Raw genomic sequence first — 15,374 nt, 5'->3', positions numbered from 1 at the left:
GATGCACAGATTATGTCCAACCCGATGAGTCATAATGAGCCTGCAACTCCAGGATGACACCGAGACAAAGAACCTGAGTACCATATGCTGCCCTGACGCAAAAACCCGGCCTCTTTTTACCGGCCACCTGTAGAGGTCAAGAGGCCATGTGCACGCTGATGGACCTGGTTGCAGACAGCACAGGCACCGCAGGCAGGACGTGTGCCTGAGGGGCTCTTTTCTGTCAGCCCCTTCACAGACTCACAGAATGTTAGGGATTGGAAGGGACCTCAAAAAATCATCCAGTTCAATCCTCCTGCTGGAGCAGGAACACTTAGATGAGGCTACACACAAAGGTGTCCAGGTGGGTTTTGAATGTCTCCAGACAAGGAGACTCCACAGCCCCCCTGGGCAGCCTGTTCCAGTGCTCTGGCACCCTCACTGTGAAGAAGTTTCTTCTCATATTTAAATGGAACCTTTTGTGTTCCAGTTTGCCCCTTGCTGCTCCCTTCCCCACCTGCTCACCCCGAGGTGCAGGGCCATCCCTGGGGCAGCTCCCCTGGGTTCCCACCACCCTGACCCCCGTGCCTTCCCCTGGCCCTGTCACGGCAGGTCAGCCCCACCGCTCACACCCCTGCCGCCGCCACATTATATATCTGCGCACGATTAGTAAAAACAACGATTCTTCCACAAATGGCAAGATCCCCGCTGTCTCACAGCGGGCAGCAGCGGTGCCGCTGGCACTGCCGGGCCTGTGTTACCCGTTCCTGTGAGCGCGGCCCCGCGCCGCACCAGGTTCACCGGCCGCGCCCCCAGGAACACAAGGCCCGGCCGTGACCCGTCAGTCACCGCAGCGGCAGCCGCGGCCTCCGGGAGCTTCGCAGCTTTATGCACAAAACCTGCCAGGCCTGACTTGGGAGGGGGAAACAACCCCAAAGCTGGCGGGGACCGCGCCGGGCTGGGGTGTGCCAGGCTGAGGGGCTCCCGTCCCTGTGCACCCGGGGGCGCTGCGGAGGCGGGGCCGCCGCGCGCTTCCGCTCCCTCCGCGGACGTCCCTGAGTCTTGCCCCTCGGCGGCCGCCGTATCGGCCGCTCTTCCCGCTTCTACGGGCCGGGGCTGCAGCGGGCGGCGCGCGCTTTTCAACCGCCATGAGCCTGTGGGTGGACAAGCACCGGCCCGGCTCCCTGGGCCGCCTGGACTATCACCGCGAGCAGGCGGCGCAGCTCCGCAACCTGGTGAGGGCGCGCCCGGGCCCGCTCTGCAGCGCTCGGTAGCCTCCCTGGCGTGTTTTGCCCGCTGCCGCCACGGTCTCCTGGCCTGAGGCGAGCCCGCCGCCGGGCCTCGTAGCGGGGATCCTCCGGGACCAGGGGTTCCGTAAAGCCGCTCTGTGGGTCTGCAGGGCGGAGATTGGGGGCTGTCCCTCGGTGCAGGCCCTCGCCTTGCCGGTGGGAGGGCGGTCGGTCCGCGGCATCGTGCCCCGCGCGGGACTGTGGCCTTGACGCTGAGGAAAGGGCTGCGAGGAAATGAGTGGCTTGACTTTTTCGGGAGCGATGTGTGCCTGTGCTCCCTGCTGGTTTTAGCCCAGAGCGATCAGTGTCTCTGAGAACAGGGCTTACCTCAGTTACTTAAAGTTAGCTGAAGTTTTTAAGGTGGGAATAAAAGTCAGGACTCTGTTGTTAGCAAACAAGACACATAACCACGGACGTAGTTATATGCGGTGCTTTTATTTCAGCGCTGGGAAACCAGGGCTTCGCACCGAAAGCCGGCTTCGACCACTGATTCGAACTCCACTACATTTATACAATTTGGTTACATACATATTCATTAGGGTTACAACGTATGTATTGCATATTCATCAGATTATGCAACTATTAACTACTCTAAGCATGCGCAGTGTCCTCAGGAGGTCTTCAGGATGAAGTAAGGAGGCTTCTTCACTCGTACTTTTCACCTTTTGTCACTGCACATGCACACTATTCCTATATTCATTATGAAATCATGTAAAATACTCAGATTTCTTAGATGTGCATCCTCAGCACATCCTATCCGTTCAAGATAAGATAAGGACTCACTGAGAACTAACAGAACTAACTTTCAGTTCTCTATTCTCAAACTAAGAGATAAAACTTGTATACAACCTGTGAAATTTCAAGATAAGGTGAGAATCTTGGATACAGTTTACAAAAGCAAAATACAGCTCCCAAGACTAGTTACAACTATAACACTGTGACTGCTTGGATGTTAAAGGACAGCTTCCCCTGCCAGATGTGCTGGCTTTGCTACACCACTGGATTCATTCACTCCCTCAGTGTTTCTGTATGACCGTTATATCCAACTAATGTAAATTCTGACTGTGGGGTTTGGTCAGATGTTCTCCAGCTCATGCTTTTTAACTTTTCAAGAAACAAACTCCTAGCTTCGTTTAAATACAGGGTATTTGTTACTCATTTGCTTATATTCAAGGCTTGCAAATGAAACAACAAAGTAGTTGTGTATATAAATATATATATCATAACTGTATGTCTATCTGATATCTGCTTTAAACTTTGTTTGAATCTTTTTTTACTGTGCATTTATTGCAGCAGTTACTCTAGAAACCCAAGGAAAGATTTACATGTTGGAGTGTTGATTTTTTGTTTGGTTGGTTTTGGATTTGGGTTTTGTTTGTTTTTTGTTTGTGTTTTTCTAGAGGTGTTTGGAGTTAAATGAGTTACTTACAGTTCTCAGGAAAATATGGCATTCTATAGGAAATATCGCTGCAGGAGAGGAATTAAGCAGTTCTAATTCTAGGTATTATGTTGTGGCTGAGCCAGAAAAGTAATTTTATGGAAACATGGTTGAGAATGGAAGGATGAATACTCTCTTGTAAGGAAAATATCGTAGCTAAATGATCTTGTTGCTTTGTGTTCAGGTTCAGTGTGGTGACTTCCCTCATCTCTTGGTGTATGGACCATCAGGAGCTGGAAAAAAGACAAGAATAATGTGTTTGTTGAGGGAATTATATGGTGCAGGAGTGGAAAAACTGAGGATTGAGCATCAGACTATAACGGTAAAAAAATAAATCCCTCATCTGCTGTGAAATAATGTGGATATTTATATACTGGCGTATTTCTGTTGTGAGGCCTTTGTATTTATTTGAGTTTTAATTTTTTTTTTAACTTAATATCTTAAAATTCTTTTATGTAATTAATCAGAGTAGTTTGGTTACATGAACAAATACTTTTGCTAGATATTAATGTTCCTTAGGATGGGAGGATGTGGGGTTTTTTTTGTTTTTTTCCTGTGACTGTTTGGTTTTTGTGGTGTGGTGTTTTTTTTTTTTTTTTACATGTCAGTTTGGACAGTAACAAAATAGATTGGTTCTTGACTAGATATAATTAATTTAATTTTTCTATAAAAATAACCCTTATTTTTAAAATTATTAGCAGTGCTTTTTTGCATATACATGAAAGTTTTAACTTATTTTCTCATGACAATTTCAGCATTAGCGAAAGAATTTAAACTGATTTTTTCATCTGCCTTGGTCTTAGGTATTTGTTTTATTATTGAAAGGTTATAGTATTATCCATTCAAAATTCTTGTTATGGAAAGCTTAACCAGCAAGATGTTATCAAGCTTTATTGATAAGTATGTTATTTAATGCTTGTTTTTTAGTTCTCAGTAGCAGAACAAATATAGTACTTGGACTGGGTGATAGAAATATAGGATATATTTAACTGTTCAGACCCAAATTCGATGGTGATATAAATACTAGTGTTTTCTTTAAACAAAGCATAGACTTGAAGTCCTTTGGCAAAAGAAGTAAACAGCCTTTTTCAGATTTGTACAGAGGTTTTCCCTCCAAAATTTATATTTGGAGGGATGAAGTATCACTTATTTTGAATGGCCTATTCCAGTAGCAAGCTTTTTTGTTACTAAACTCAGTAACTGGGCTATTCAGCAATATACAGTATGTGTTGCTATAATAATTATTACTGTTATTCTACAGACTGGATGATGTGTCTTTTTGTTCTTTGGTGGTGGGGTTGGGGGGGTAGAAGTTCTCTATCTCTGAGACTTTGGGTTTGCCTTTGGCCTTACTGGTTGCAATCTTTAAGATAATTTTTTGCATCAGATTTTTAGAACACTCTAAAATTTAGTATGCTTACTTTCTACATAGGCACCTTCTAAGAAGAAAATTGAAATTAGCACCATTGCAAGTAATTATCACCTTGAAGTTAACCCAAGGTAAGTGTACAGTAAAAATGTACCACTTCAGATATAAGCCACTGGTCATATTTTAAGTGGTTTCAACTGGGATATATAAGGGCCCGATTGTCTAATTTATTGCCTGAGCAAATTAGATAATGGTTTATGGGTTTGGACTTCAAATGGGTGCAGAGAGAGGATTTTTTAGCGAACAACTCTAAATGAACAAAAACTTGGATTGCTGTATACTAAAGACAGTAATGTGGTGCTTCACTAGCCACATAGGCATGCTGCTGTTGAGGGTTGGGTTACAGAAACAATTCTGGATTCAAAGGCTCAACCATTTAAGTTGAAATGGAGAGCTTTTGTTGGAACCAACAGCCATGTATTGTTAGTTCCCACACAAAGACAAAAATAAAGTTATATGAAAGTCAGCGAGGTTTACCCAGTAACTCTTAAAATTGTTTAGAGCACGGGAAAGAACCCCACCACAAAATACTGGGAATTCTGTCATGAGTTAGGTCAGATGTTGATTTAAACGACAGTAGCTATAATGGTGTACTGTATGTCTTCTGTGACAGTTGTGAAATTGCTGGTGATATTTCAGTGACCCAAAGTAAATACCTTGTATTTACCTGAAACTCTTTAATGTTTCTTTAAATCACATGACAGTAAATGTTGTGCACAGGGAGGCTTTGGTTGTGTTGGCTTTGTTGTCTGGGTTGCAATTATAAGAAAATGTGTATCCTGAAGTAACTTCTAGCTTTGTGCTTATTGTTAAACCTTCTCTCGTGTTGCTCTGCATTTTAGAAGGTATTCTCATGTGCCATGTCTCCTTTAAAAGCTTGTTCTGCAGCTAATCTCTGTGTATTGATTAGTGAATATCTGCTGGTATTCTAATATGAACCCAAATAATTAAAACCGAGACTTTTACTTGTAATTAACTATTTGAACATGTCATTTTGGTGATATAAAATGTATGACCCTTCCATCTTCTGCTCTGATAGCCTAGTACTACTAATACTACTTCTGTTATTCTCCATAGAGTAGAGTACTTTTAGACTGAAACATATAAAATAATTATATTTTACTTTAAATATAAAAATCTTGGAAGTGTAGAAATGCTAAATTGGTTATTGCATGTAATGGTAGTGCTGAGTTTTGATTGAGAGTTAATGTACTGATTTATAGTGATTTAAGTGATCAAGCAATTGTCATGTTTATGTCTGACCAGACAGTCAATCTGCATGTGCTGTGCTATAATCTGTGAAGTTTTATTGAATTATAATACTGTGAAATCATGTTGTGCATCTTAAGTAACATGGAACAGAACATGATAAATGGCAAACAAGGAAAGGAAATTAACTTTTGAGAAGGACTCTGTAGACATTGAATTTATTATGGAACTTTATTAGATAGATCTGTTATTTTTCCTTCAAAAGGAGGTTATTGTTTGAATTCCAAAGCGCTGCCTGCTGGTCACTGGACTTGCTTGGGTAGATGCTTTAAAATGGGTTCTCCTGAGTAAGCAGGTAGTGAAAGAATAAGGATCAATAAAAACTAGTTCTGTGGTAACTGCCCTTGTTATTCGTTTTCCTGGAATATTTGGTGTGGTCACATAATATCAAGGCTAATTTTCACCATGGAATTTTATAACTCTGAGTTTTCTGTTACTACAGAGAATAATTTATCTTCTGGGAAATTATTTTAATCACTTTCCGTTTCCAAAACCTGTCTACTTAATAAGTAGAATCATCCTGTTTCTTTTTGCTTTTTTTTTTTCTTCTTGTGCTGTAATCAGTGGTCTGCTCCCTTGCTGAAGGACAGATCTCCGCAGTTAAGTCAGCGTAGCCTATTCGGCAAATTGTTATTTAATGCTGTTGCGCTAATATGCTTCTGTCTGTTCTGCTGTCTTCTCCTTGGCAAGAATGGGAACGGTCTGGTTGAGTGGTGACTAGAACAGGACAGACAAATGCTTTTTCATTTGCTTGCCAGTAAAACTTTGCAGAGCTACTGCTGCCCTGTGAAAGCAATAGTCTGGGGAATGCTAAATAGTGTGAGATTTTTTTCCTCTTTTTCTTTGCTTTTTCAGTAGTCCAGTTTGCAAGTCAGTCCCCAGTGGATGTCAAATGTGGGACAAACTGGTTAAGCTGCTACCCTGGGGACTGAGAAGGCTGTGCAGTGCTGCTGTAGTGGGTAGGGAGGAGAAGAGGTGGAAGGAGATCTAGTATTTCCCCATGTTTTCCTTCCTTCTGAGAGGAGAAAAGCTAACCATCTGTGCTGTAATAGTATCTCAGTACTAATCTTTTACTGGTAAATCTTCAACTTCATTGCGTCTGCTGTTTGAGTTTACACTAAGTGTATACGTTGTTTGCATGTTCACAGCATGACATCTAATTTTCGGGGGGGAAAAATGTTTACATCAATCCTTTGAGTCAGGCATCCTATAATATAATATATATAGTATATATAATTTTTCTTCCCATAATGGGTAAAAACGTTCACATTGTGTGTCTTTGCCCAGATCATAGGTAACAGAAAAAATAAGTTCTTTTTTACTGAATTAATATAATATTTGCCAAGGGTTTCACTACTTCCCAATACACTGCTACTAGTCCAGCTGTGCCTGTCTAAGCTCTGGGTTGTTTTTATTATTGGCAAGGTAATTTTCGACAAAGTATGTATGTTGAGCTTAATTCTAACCCCAACAGCTTCTGAATTCTATTGGCAGCCTTGCTCAGTTAGTTGACCAAGGGACTGCTTAGGATAATGTATTTTATATGCAAAGTAAAGTTGTTTTAAACCAAGTTTTGTTCAAACTCCTGGTACAGTGATGCAGGAAACAATGACCGAGTAGTAATTCAGGAGCTCTTGAAGACAGTAGCACAATCCCAACAGCTTGAGACAAGTACTCAAAGAGATTTTAAAGGTGAGTAAGAACAGTTAAAACCAGTCAAAGTCTTTTAAAACTTGTTTTTCAGAGATCTCAGCTGACTGCTTGGTTTGCACCTGTACATTGCATGAAGGCATGTGAACCTTTCCCAAATTAGACACTGTGGAAATATCTTGAGTGGTTAAATACTCAGTATGAGGTTGTCTCTTGTGTTGGTTTCTTAGGAGAACAGGGTATAGTTGAACGGCTGTGGCTGGGCAGAGGGAGCTGGGATTCCTGCTGCTATTTTCCCAAGTCTGCCATTGAAATGCAGTGTAACTTAGTTTAATGATCTACAATAGTAGTTGACTTATGAGCTACTGAAGCTTAGAATTGATTTGAGGGGCTGGATAACCATACGGTACATGGTGCTGTTTAAGTTAGGTGTTAGCAGCTTATTTGTAGGGTTTTGGGGGATGAGCTATCTTAGGCAGAATGTTAAGAAGTATTTTATCCACCAGAAGGACACTGGGTAAGAAAACTGAAAAAGGCTTTCATTGAGTTTCCAAGGCATGTGTTGCTATAACTGGTATATTTTTCCTCCCCATTACTAAATGGAAAGCCAAATCAGAGCTATGTAACAAGACACTGAAGGAGAGAGGAAATCTTGACCGAGTGGAGCAGAAATTAGTTGAAAATTGTCATGGATTGAGTACTTTGTCTTGTTTTCGTCACTGTTCTCAGGAAATACTGTATTTCACATAAGTTGCTAGACACTGGCTCTATCAGTTATTGATATATATATATATATATATATTCTTACAGCTGCAGTCATACCATGTGCCTCAAGGTATCTGGTAAGCTGCCTTTTCTCCTGAGGCTGCAGAAGAGAAATCAGAGAGGAATAATGGGCTGACTTGTTCCTCCAGGCTGTTCTCACTGGGCCATTCAGAGTACTGAAATGAGCCGTCTGCGAGTTGGCTATGGAGGAACCTGCAGAAGGTAGCTGGTCAGGTTGGCTGCTTCATATATTGAGTGTCTCCTGATTGTTCTGAAGCATTTTTGAAATACATATAATATATTTTTTTTTGTCTTTAAAAGACCATGGAAAGGTGCTGCAGCTACAATAACAAGGCAGCTTTCTACTTTGTTTAGCTATTGGCTTTTATATTTAAAATGTATTGAGGGGAGTCTTCAAGAAGTTTTTTGCTATGTCCTTATGCTAAAAATTCGTTTGAAGTTCTTACTTAAAAATTCCTTTAAAAAGTTACCATACTATTATAATTATCAAAGTGAAAGCTTCTCCACCTACCTGGATTGTTTCTTGGCACTGAGGTGTTGCAGGCTCTGAAAAAAATGGCATTCCAGGATATGAATATAGCATGTGAAGGAGCAGAAGATGATACAGTCAGAAAGTATGCAGGTTGTTTTAATGTTTATTTTTCTGCCTGTGGAACCATGATGCCTCTTGCTGTTTGTTTTATTTATTTTGGCATTATCCTTTGTATGTCAAAGTACTCATTTGCTTAGAAAGATTTGATATTAATAAAAAAACCCCCACTATTTTTAATGCTTTTTCAGTGGTGCTGTTAACAGAAGTTGACAAACTCACTAAAGATGCTCAGCATGCTTTGCGGAGAACAATGGAGAAGTACATGGCAACCTGCAGACTGATCCTGTGCTGCAACTCCATGTCAAAAATTATAGGACCTATTCAAAGCAGATGCCTGGCTGTACGAGTGCCTGCTCCCAGCATTGAAGATGTATGTTAAAGCACAAGCAAAAATAAGTTATTTAAAACTTCTTACTTGATACATTCTTGCTGTGGACTTATGAAATATTTTACTGCCACAGAGTGACCTAGTTATTTGTGGGGGGTGACTTGTCAAGCGTGTCTTATGGAAGACTGATCCATCTCTGGTCCAGAAATGTTTCAAACAGGAGAATCTGTAGGTGCCATACTGTTTGCTCAGTGTTGCACTCCCTGCTGATTTCCTTCTAGATCTGCCATGTCTTGTCCAGTGTGTGTAAGAAAGAAGGCCTGACGCTTCCTCAGGAACTGGCTCAAAGGCTTGCAGAGAAATCTGGCAGGAATCTTCGGAAAGCACTGCTTATGTGTGAATCCTGCAGAGTACAACAGTAAGTCACTGCTAAAGATGAATGTAAATTATACTCTCACACATACATGAGCTTACTTCTGAGGCCTTGTTAGAATAGGTGACAGTTTGTTTTGATTTTATTTTTGTTTAAATATTATTATGTAGGTATCCTTTTACTGCTGATCAAGACATTCCTGAGATGGACTGGGAAGTTTATTTGAGAGAAACTGCAAATGCTGTTGTTGGTCAACAGACACCACAAAGGTAGGTGAATACACTTGCTTGCAGCTATAAACTATGTTTTTGGTGTACTTTCAAACCTAAAAAAAAGTTTTATTTAAAAATATGGCAACTTTAGTTATATACAGTTTTCTGGCATTTCTGTTGGAGCTGATATTTGCAGCCAGAGGAAATGAGCTTTAAAATATATTAGAGGAGGCTGAATGAGCTTCATGAATTGAAACAATTGTTGGTTTTCTCTGTTGAAGCTTTGTAATCAAAAGGGAGCATGAGCTTAGTTGCATGTGGGTTTTTTTTTTGAGGGGGTGTTAATTTTATTTAAGGCTTCTGTTTCTCCATCTTTAGCATAACACACCTTTGTAGTGAGAAATCACTGCTTGTTTTAAGCACATTAGGAGATGCCCCCTTCATCCATCTCAGTGTCATATGAACATCCTGATCCTTCTACTCTGTTCCATATATTACATGAGATGTCACTTAAATTCTTGTATTTAATTTAAATGCTTGTAGCCTCTGACCTGCTGATATCAGAAGTTGAGAATTGATAACTGTGTCACCTAATCATCTCACCCCTTCTTGTAAACAATGAAGAACAGAAAACCAGCATAAGCGACTTTTGTGGCTCTAATTAATTTTGTGGTGTCTTCTCACTAATCTTAAGCATGAATAATAATTTAGATATGAAGAGGAATTAAAGGGAGACAAGCCTGAGACGAATTCCGATAGCCTTGTAGTTTCTAGATTAACTGGGGCCATTGTAACTAGAGTACATGTAACTTATCTTCTTATCTTACTGTTTTGAATAAGAGGTGATATGTAGCATTTCAACTGAAATTGACTTGTGCAATGCTCTTAGGTTTTGTGTGTTATTTTCAACCCAAAACCTAAAAAGAACTTTGCTGTCCTTGATTATTTTTTTTTCTTTCTTTTCTCCTTTTTTCCTTCCTTTTTTTTTTTTTTTTTTTTTTTTTTTTTTTTTTTAACCGTGCATCATATTTCAGAAACACTGAAAACACATAAGTGTGCTTTGGGGACACACATCATATTTTGTGGTGTTTTTCCAACAGGCTTTTAGAGGTCCGTGGACGGCTTTATGAGCTCCTGACACACTGCATTCCTCCTGAGGTTATAATGAAGGTAATTCAGCTATCTAACTCTTCATGTGTTACAGATATTTACACTATGACAGTCTCGAGTTAAAACAAACAAACGAAAAAATCCACAAATTATCCAAATATTGTTGAAAAGCTTTGTGCTTTCCAAATAGACTGGAGTAACCAAAAGACACTTTTCCCTTGATAGTCCAGGTTATCGCTCTGAAACAGTAATTAAATACCTTGTTCCTGCAAACACTGATATATAACATTCACTTCTCATGATCCTCAGTTGGTACACTACACTGTCTAGTTAGGTTCATGCCTAAGTATATTTAAGCATGAGGGTTCTGATTTGTGTAGATTTTTGGGGCAGGAAGATTGTGTTCTCTAATCAGGAAAATGCAAATGTCTAGTTTATTTTTGTTGCAGGCTTCCTTGTTCACACCTCTGTTGATTGGTTTACTCTAACTTGTTCTGTCTGCATCATAGCTGAGTATCACAGAATCACAATGTTAGGGATTGGAAGGGACCACAATCCCCCCACTGGAGCAGGAACACCCAGATGAGGTTACACAGGAATGTGTCCAGGTGGGTTTTCAATGTCTCCAGAGAAGGAGACTCCACAACCTCCCTGGGCAGCCTGTTCCAGTGATCAGTCACACTCACTGTGAAGAAGTTTCCTCTCATATTGAAGTGGAACCTCCTGTGTTCCAGTTTTTACCCATTGTCTTTTTGTCCTATCATCGGTTGTCACTGAGAAGAGCCTGGCTCCATCCTTGTGACACTCACCCTTTATATATTTATAAACATTAATTAGATCGCCCCTCAGTCTCCTCTTCTCCAAACTAAAGAGACCCAACCCTCTCAGCCTTTCCTCATAAGGGAGATGCTCCACTCCCTTAATAATCTTTGTTGCTCTGCACTGGACTCTCTCCAGCAGTTCCCTGTCCTTCTTGAACTGAGGGGCCCAGAACTGGACACAATATTCCAGGTGTGGTCTCACCAGGGCAGAGTAGAGGGGAAGGAGAACTTCTCTCGACCTATTAACCACCCCCCCTTCTAATACACCCCAGGATGCCATTGGACTTCCTGGCCACAAGGGCACAGTGCTGGCTCATGGTCATCCTGTTGTCCACCAGGACCCCCAGGTCCCTTTCCTCTACACTGCTTTCTAACAGGTCATTCCCCAACTTATACTGGAACCTGGGGTTGTTCCTCCCCAGATGCAAGACTCTACACTTGCCCTTGTTCTATTGCATTAAATTTTTCCCTCCCCAACTCTCCAGCCTGTCCAGGTCTCACTGGATGGCAGCACAGCCTTCTGGCGTGTCAGCCACTCCTCTCAGCTTGGTGTCATCAGCAAACCTGCTGACAGTGTACTCTATTCCCTCATCCAAGTCATTGATGAATATGTTTAATAATATCGGCTCCAGTACTGACCCCTGAGGCACTCCATTAGATACAGTCCTCCAACTAGACTCTGCCCCATTGACCACAACTCTCTGGCTTCTTTCCTTCAGCCAGTTCACAGTCCACCTCACTACCTGATCATCCAGACCACACTCCCTCAGTTTAGCTGTAAGGATGCTGTGGGAGACTGTGTCAAATGTGTGTAAACACAAAGGAGGACATGCTTTGTGTTCCTGAAGAGTTCTCAGGCCAGTTTTTGTATTGAAGCATAGACATATTTTATGGGCTAATTTTGATACAATTTGTTTTGTTGTTATAAGTTCAATATTTGCTGTGTCCTCTTGGAGAGGTTTGCTGAAGGATGCTGGACCAGCAAGCCTCTTCAAAGACAGAAGTCATCTTGGGAGGGAAAAACACAAATGGGATGTGCATGTTTTTATTCTATGCAGGATGAATAGATGCTGAAGAAAACTAGAGCAGAACAGAGATTAAAGCTGTTTCTAACTTGCCCTAGGTGGACCTGATCATCAGACCTAATACAAGATAATAAATTTATTTTCACATTAACTGATTTCTGCTGTCTGACAGTTTTGGTACTCAGATGTTTCTTTAACTGTTTTTTCTTATGGTAGGTTAGTGGATCCAGCATTGCTGTGTTTGAGGAATGTTGTTGTCGGGCCAATGATGGATGTTTTCTACCCACTCCTTGTTCATAAACTTTATATGGTCTAGAAATACTTCTTGCTTAATCCTGACCATTTTAATAGAGATGGATTCACAATGATGTTATTGTTATCTCTGATCTAAAATAATGCATTTTTGCTTTTTGTAATGACTGAAGTATTGTCATAATTTAATCTTGTGTGTGTCTGCACATACATATGTAAATAAGCAGATATAATTAAATTTAAAATAAGCTCTTTACCTGTTGTTTATTAATGTTTTTTCTCTTTGTGCTTGATGCTGTTGAGATAGGAAGTGATTTTAATACACTTGCTATCTTGGTAAAAATTCTCCCCAGGGCCATGTGCCTGCATGCAGTAGAGGTTATAGTGTTTGGAGATTAGGTTATTTTATTTTCTTTATTAAGGCATAAAGTAGTTCCAATATATGATTTTTCCCATCTAAGCACATAATAGGCAACCTCTATTTTGACATGAGAAATTTATCTTGAAAGAAAGTTCTGAGGAGACATGGTTCCATGAATCTAGTTTGGTCAAACAGGTGATGTAGTGATTCTTGAATGTCTTTTCTGTTGCATTAATGAATGAACTATTGGTCATAGCTTGGCTGTTTTCAGAGAAATGAGATTATCCTCTTAACAAAAAAATATATGAGTTTTCAAATTCTGTCCTGTTTTTTTCTATTTTAGGGCCTCCTGACAGAACTCCTAAATAACTGTGATGGGCAACTGAAAGGAGAAGTAGCACAGATGGCGGCCTTCTATGAACACCGCCTGCAACTGGGCAGCAAAGCCATTTATCATCTGGAAGCATTTGTTGCCAAGTTTATGGCAATTTACAAGAAGTTTATGGAGGATGGACTAGATGACATGATGTTCTAACTCTGAAGCCCAAAGTCATACATAAAATGTTGTGTCATGATGCCAGTTATTTTGTAAATGTTGTCTTCTTGTCCATGCTTGATTGTATGTGTGTCTAGTCCATAGTAAAATATTTTATTTTGCTATTAATATAAAAAACAGTGAGCTAAAGAACAATAGTTGTTCCCTTTTAGAAACCAGATGGATTGTTTGACAGCCATAAATCCTCCTTTAGTTCCATACGAAATACATTAGCTTTTCACAAATACAAGTGGCCTTGGAAGGTGTAGGAGATCATAGTTGCTTTGCAGTATTTTTAAGCTGGCATATAGAAGAAAGAACATGGGTGCTGCATGCTTGCTTTTTGATTGTTTATGGGCAAGGCTGTAAGATTTTTTTCCATGTTATAGTATGCTCTGCCTACTGATTTGTGTATCTCACTGTTTTTTCAGGCTGCTTTTATTTTAGCCACACTGTTTTCTGTGGCATGTTGATGCAGAATGTTTTCTGATTCTTGTCTTAAGAAGTTGCAATGAAATTGTGGATAAGCAATACTTCCGTGTTGCTTGTAAATCAGTTAGTTTGACAACATGGAACATTTTGTTCAGAAGGGATATACCTATATTAAAGCAAGTCCACTTGCTGTCTGACACTTTCAGATTCACCTCAGCATATGTAATGCTGTTCAGATTGCTCCTTTGTCTTTGGATTAACCAAGGGTAAAGTTTTGACTTTTAACAGATATTCTTTCACCTCTTAAATTGATATGTGATGTTTTTTAAAATGGCAAAATAAATTGTAGAAATAATAACAACAAATGAAATGCTGATTTAGTGTTTTTACACTGTCTGTGCCTTCCTGGGTATGTGTGTTCATTTGCTTTTGGAAAAACAAACAAAAACCACACACAACCCAAAATAATAACAAAGCAACCAACACCACCTTTGCCACTTTATGCTGTAAATCTTTCAAGTGTTACGTCTATGTACTATGGTATCCTAAAAATGACTGAATTTGTGCCCTTTGTTACTTCACTCTGCTAATTTAGGCTATTACTTGATAGTGTTTCCCATCCCCCTGCGCTTTATTTTTATTTTTTATTAGCAATGAAGGGTTTAGCATTTGGGAATTGTTGTATCGCAGAGAGTTATGCATAATGGCAGGTTTTGGAAGCTAGGGCCCTCCCTCTTGTAATTGATAAAGAAAGAACCTCACTAGTTATTACTGAGTCTGTCATCCCCTTTAAAAGGTACCAATGCCAGCATTACTCCTTAAAGAGGTAGTTTCACTGCTGTTCTCAGGAACTCGACCATCCCATGTGTGGTTGTTAATGCACAGCTTACCTTCAGATTCATTCTCATGAAGGTGGTGCTGGCCAGCTTCATGCTCAGCTAGTCTCCTTAAAACTGAAGAAAGCTAGAAGATGGATTTTTTTTCTTCCATCTCCTCTTGTCACCCAAATCCACAGCACTGGCAGCTTGTCAGAGTGTGAGTGTCTTGACTGTCAGAGATCCTGGAAAACCACTAAATTAGTCAGTGACAGTAGAAGTTAATGTACAAAGCCATTACAAAGAAAAGTGCAGGAATGGTAGAGAGGGCATAATTAGTGCATGTAAAAATTTCTTTCAGGAGCCGAGTCTCACCTACTCATTTTTAAAAGCTGAACAAACTTTACCATTTGCCTACTACAAGTACAGGGTGTGACAAAGCTATAGTGTGAGTTCAAAGGATGGTGAAACACTTCCCCCCTCAAAAAAACCCCAAACAAACCCCAAACCAACCAAACAAAACCCCACAAACCAACCCCAAAAACTAATATAGGAGAAGAATATATATAGGGATTTATGAAATACAGTTAAAATATACAGTATTTATGTGGAAGGTGGGAAGGCAGGAGCTAGATCATAGGTTTGTTGGCTGGAGGAGGCAGAGGAGCACAGGATCTC

At 40.4% G+C, this 15,374-nt stretch overlaps 1 protein-coding gene across 1 annotated transcript; it reads left to right on the top strand.

Moving 5' to 3' along the window:
* Window positions 1-1,056: 1,056 nt before the first annotated feature.
* Window positions 1,057-14,251, top strand: RFC3 (replication factor C subunit 3). Its single transcript, XM_082065312.1, has 9 exons — window positions 1,057-1,214; window positions 2,891-3,028; window positions 4,139-4,206; window positions 6,999-7,096; window positions 8,621-8,802; window positions 9,042-9,178; window positions 9,304-9,402; window positions 10,446-10,515; window positions 13,258-14,251. The coding sequence occupies exons 1-9, from the start codon at window positions 1,128-1,130 to the stop codon at window positions 13,447-13,449; spliced, it is 1,071 nt and encodes a 356-aa protein (XP_081921438.1). The 5' UTR covers window positions 1,057-1,127; the 3' UTR covers window positions 13,450-14,251.
* The last annotated feature ends 1,123 nt before the right edge of the window (window positions 14,252-15,374 follow it).

The sequence above is a fragment of the Streptopelia decaocto genome, assembly GCF_964273445.1.
Source record: "Streptopelia decaocto genome assembly, chromosome: 1".
In the NCBI taxonomy this organism is placed as follows: domain Eukaryota; kingdom Metazoa; phylum Chordata; class Aves; order Columbiformes; family Columbidae; genus Streptopelia; species Streptopelia decaocto.
The sequence above is the reverse complement of the archived record's forward strand: the minus strand, read 5'-3'. Positions and strand labels throughout refer to the sequence as shown.

Coding starts and splice junctions, on each gene's coding strand:
- RFC3 (XM_082065312.1), top strand. CDS start 1,128: ATGAGCCTGTGGGTGGACAAGCACCGGCCCGGCTCCCTGGGCCGCCTG. Junction 1,215..2,890: donor CGGCGCAGCTCCGCAACCTG/GTGAGGGCGCGC, acceptor CTTTGTGTTCAG/GTTCAGTGTGGTGACTTCCC. Junction 8,803..9,041: donor CTGCTCCCAGCATTGAAGAT/GTATGTTAAAGC, acceptor ATTTCCTTCTAG/ATCTGCCATGTCTTGTCCAG.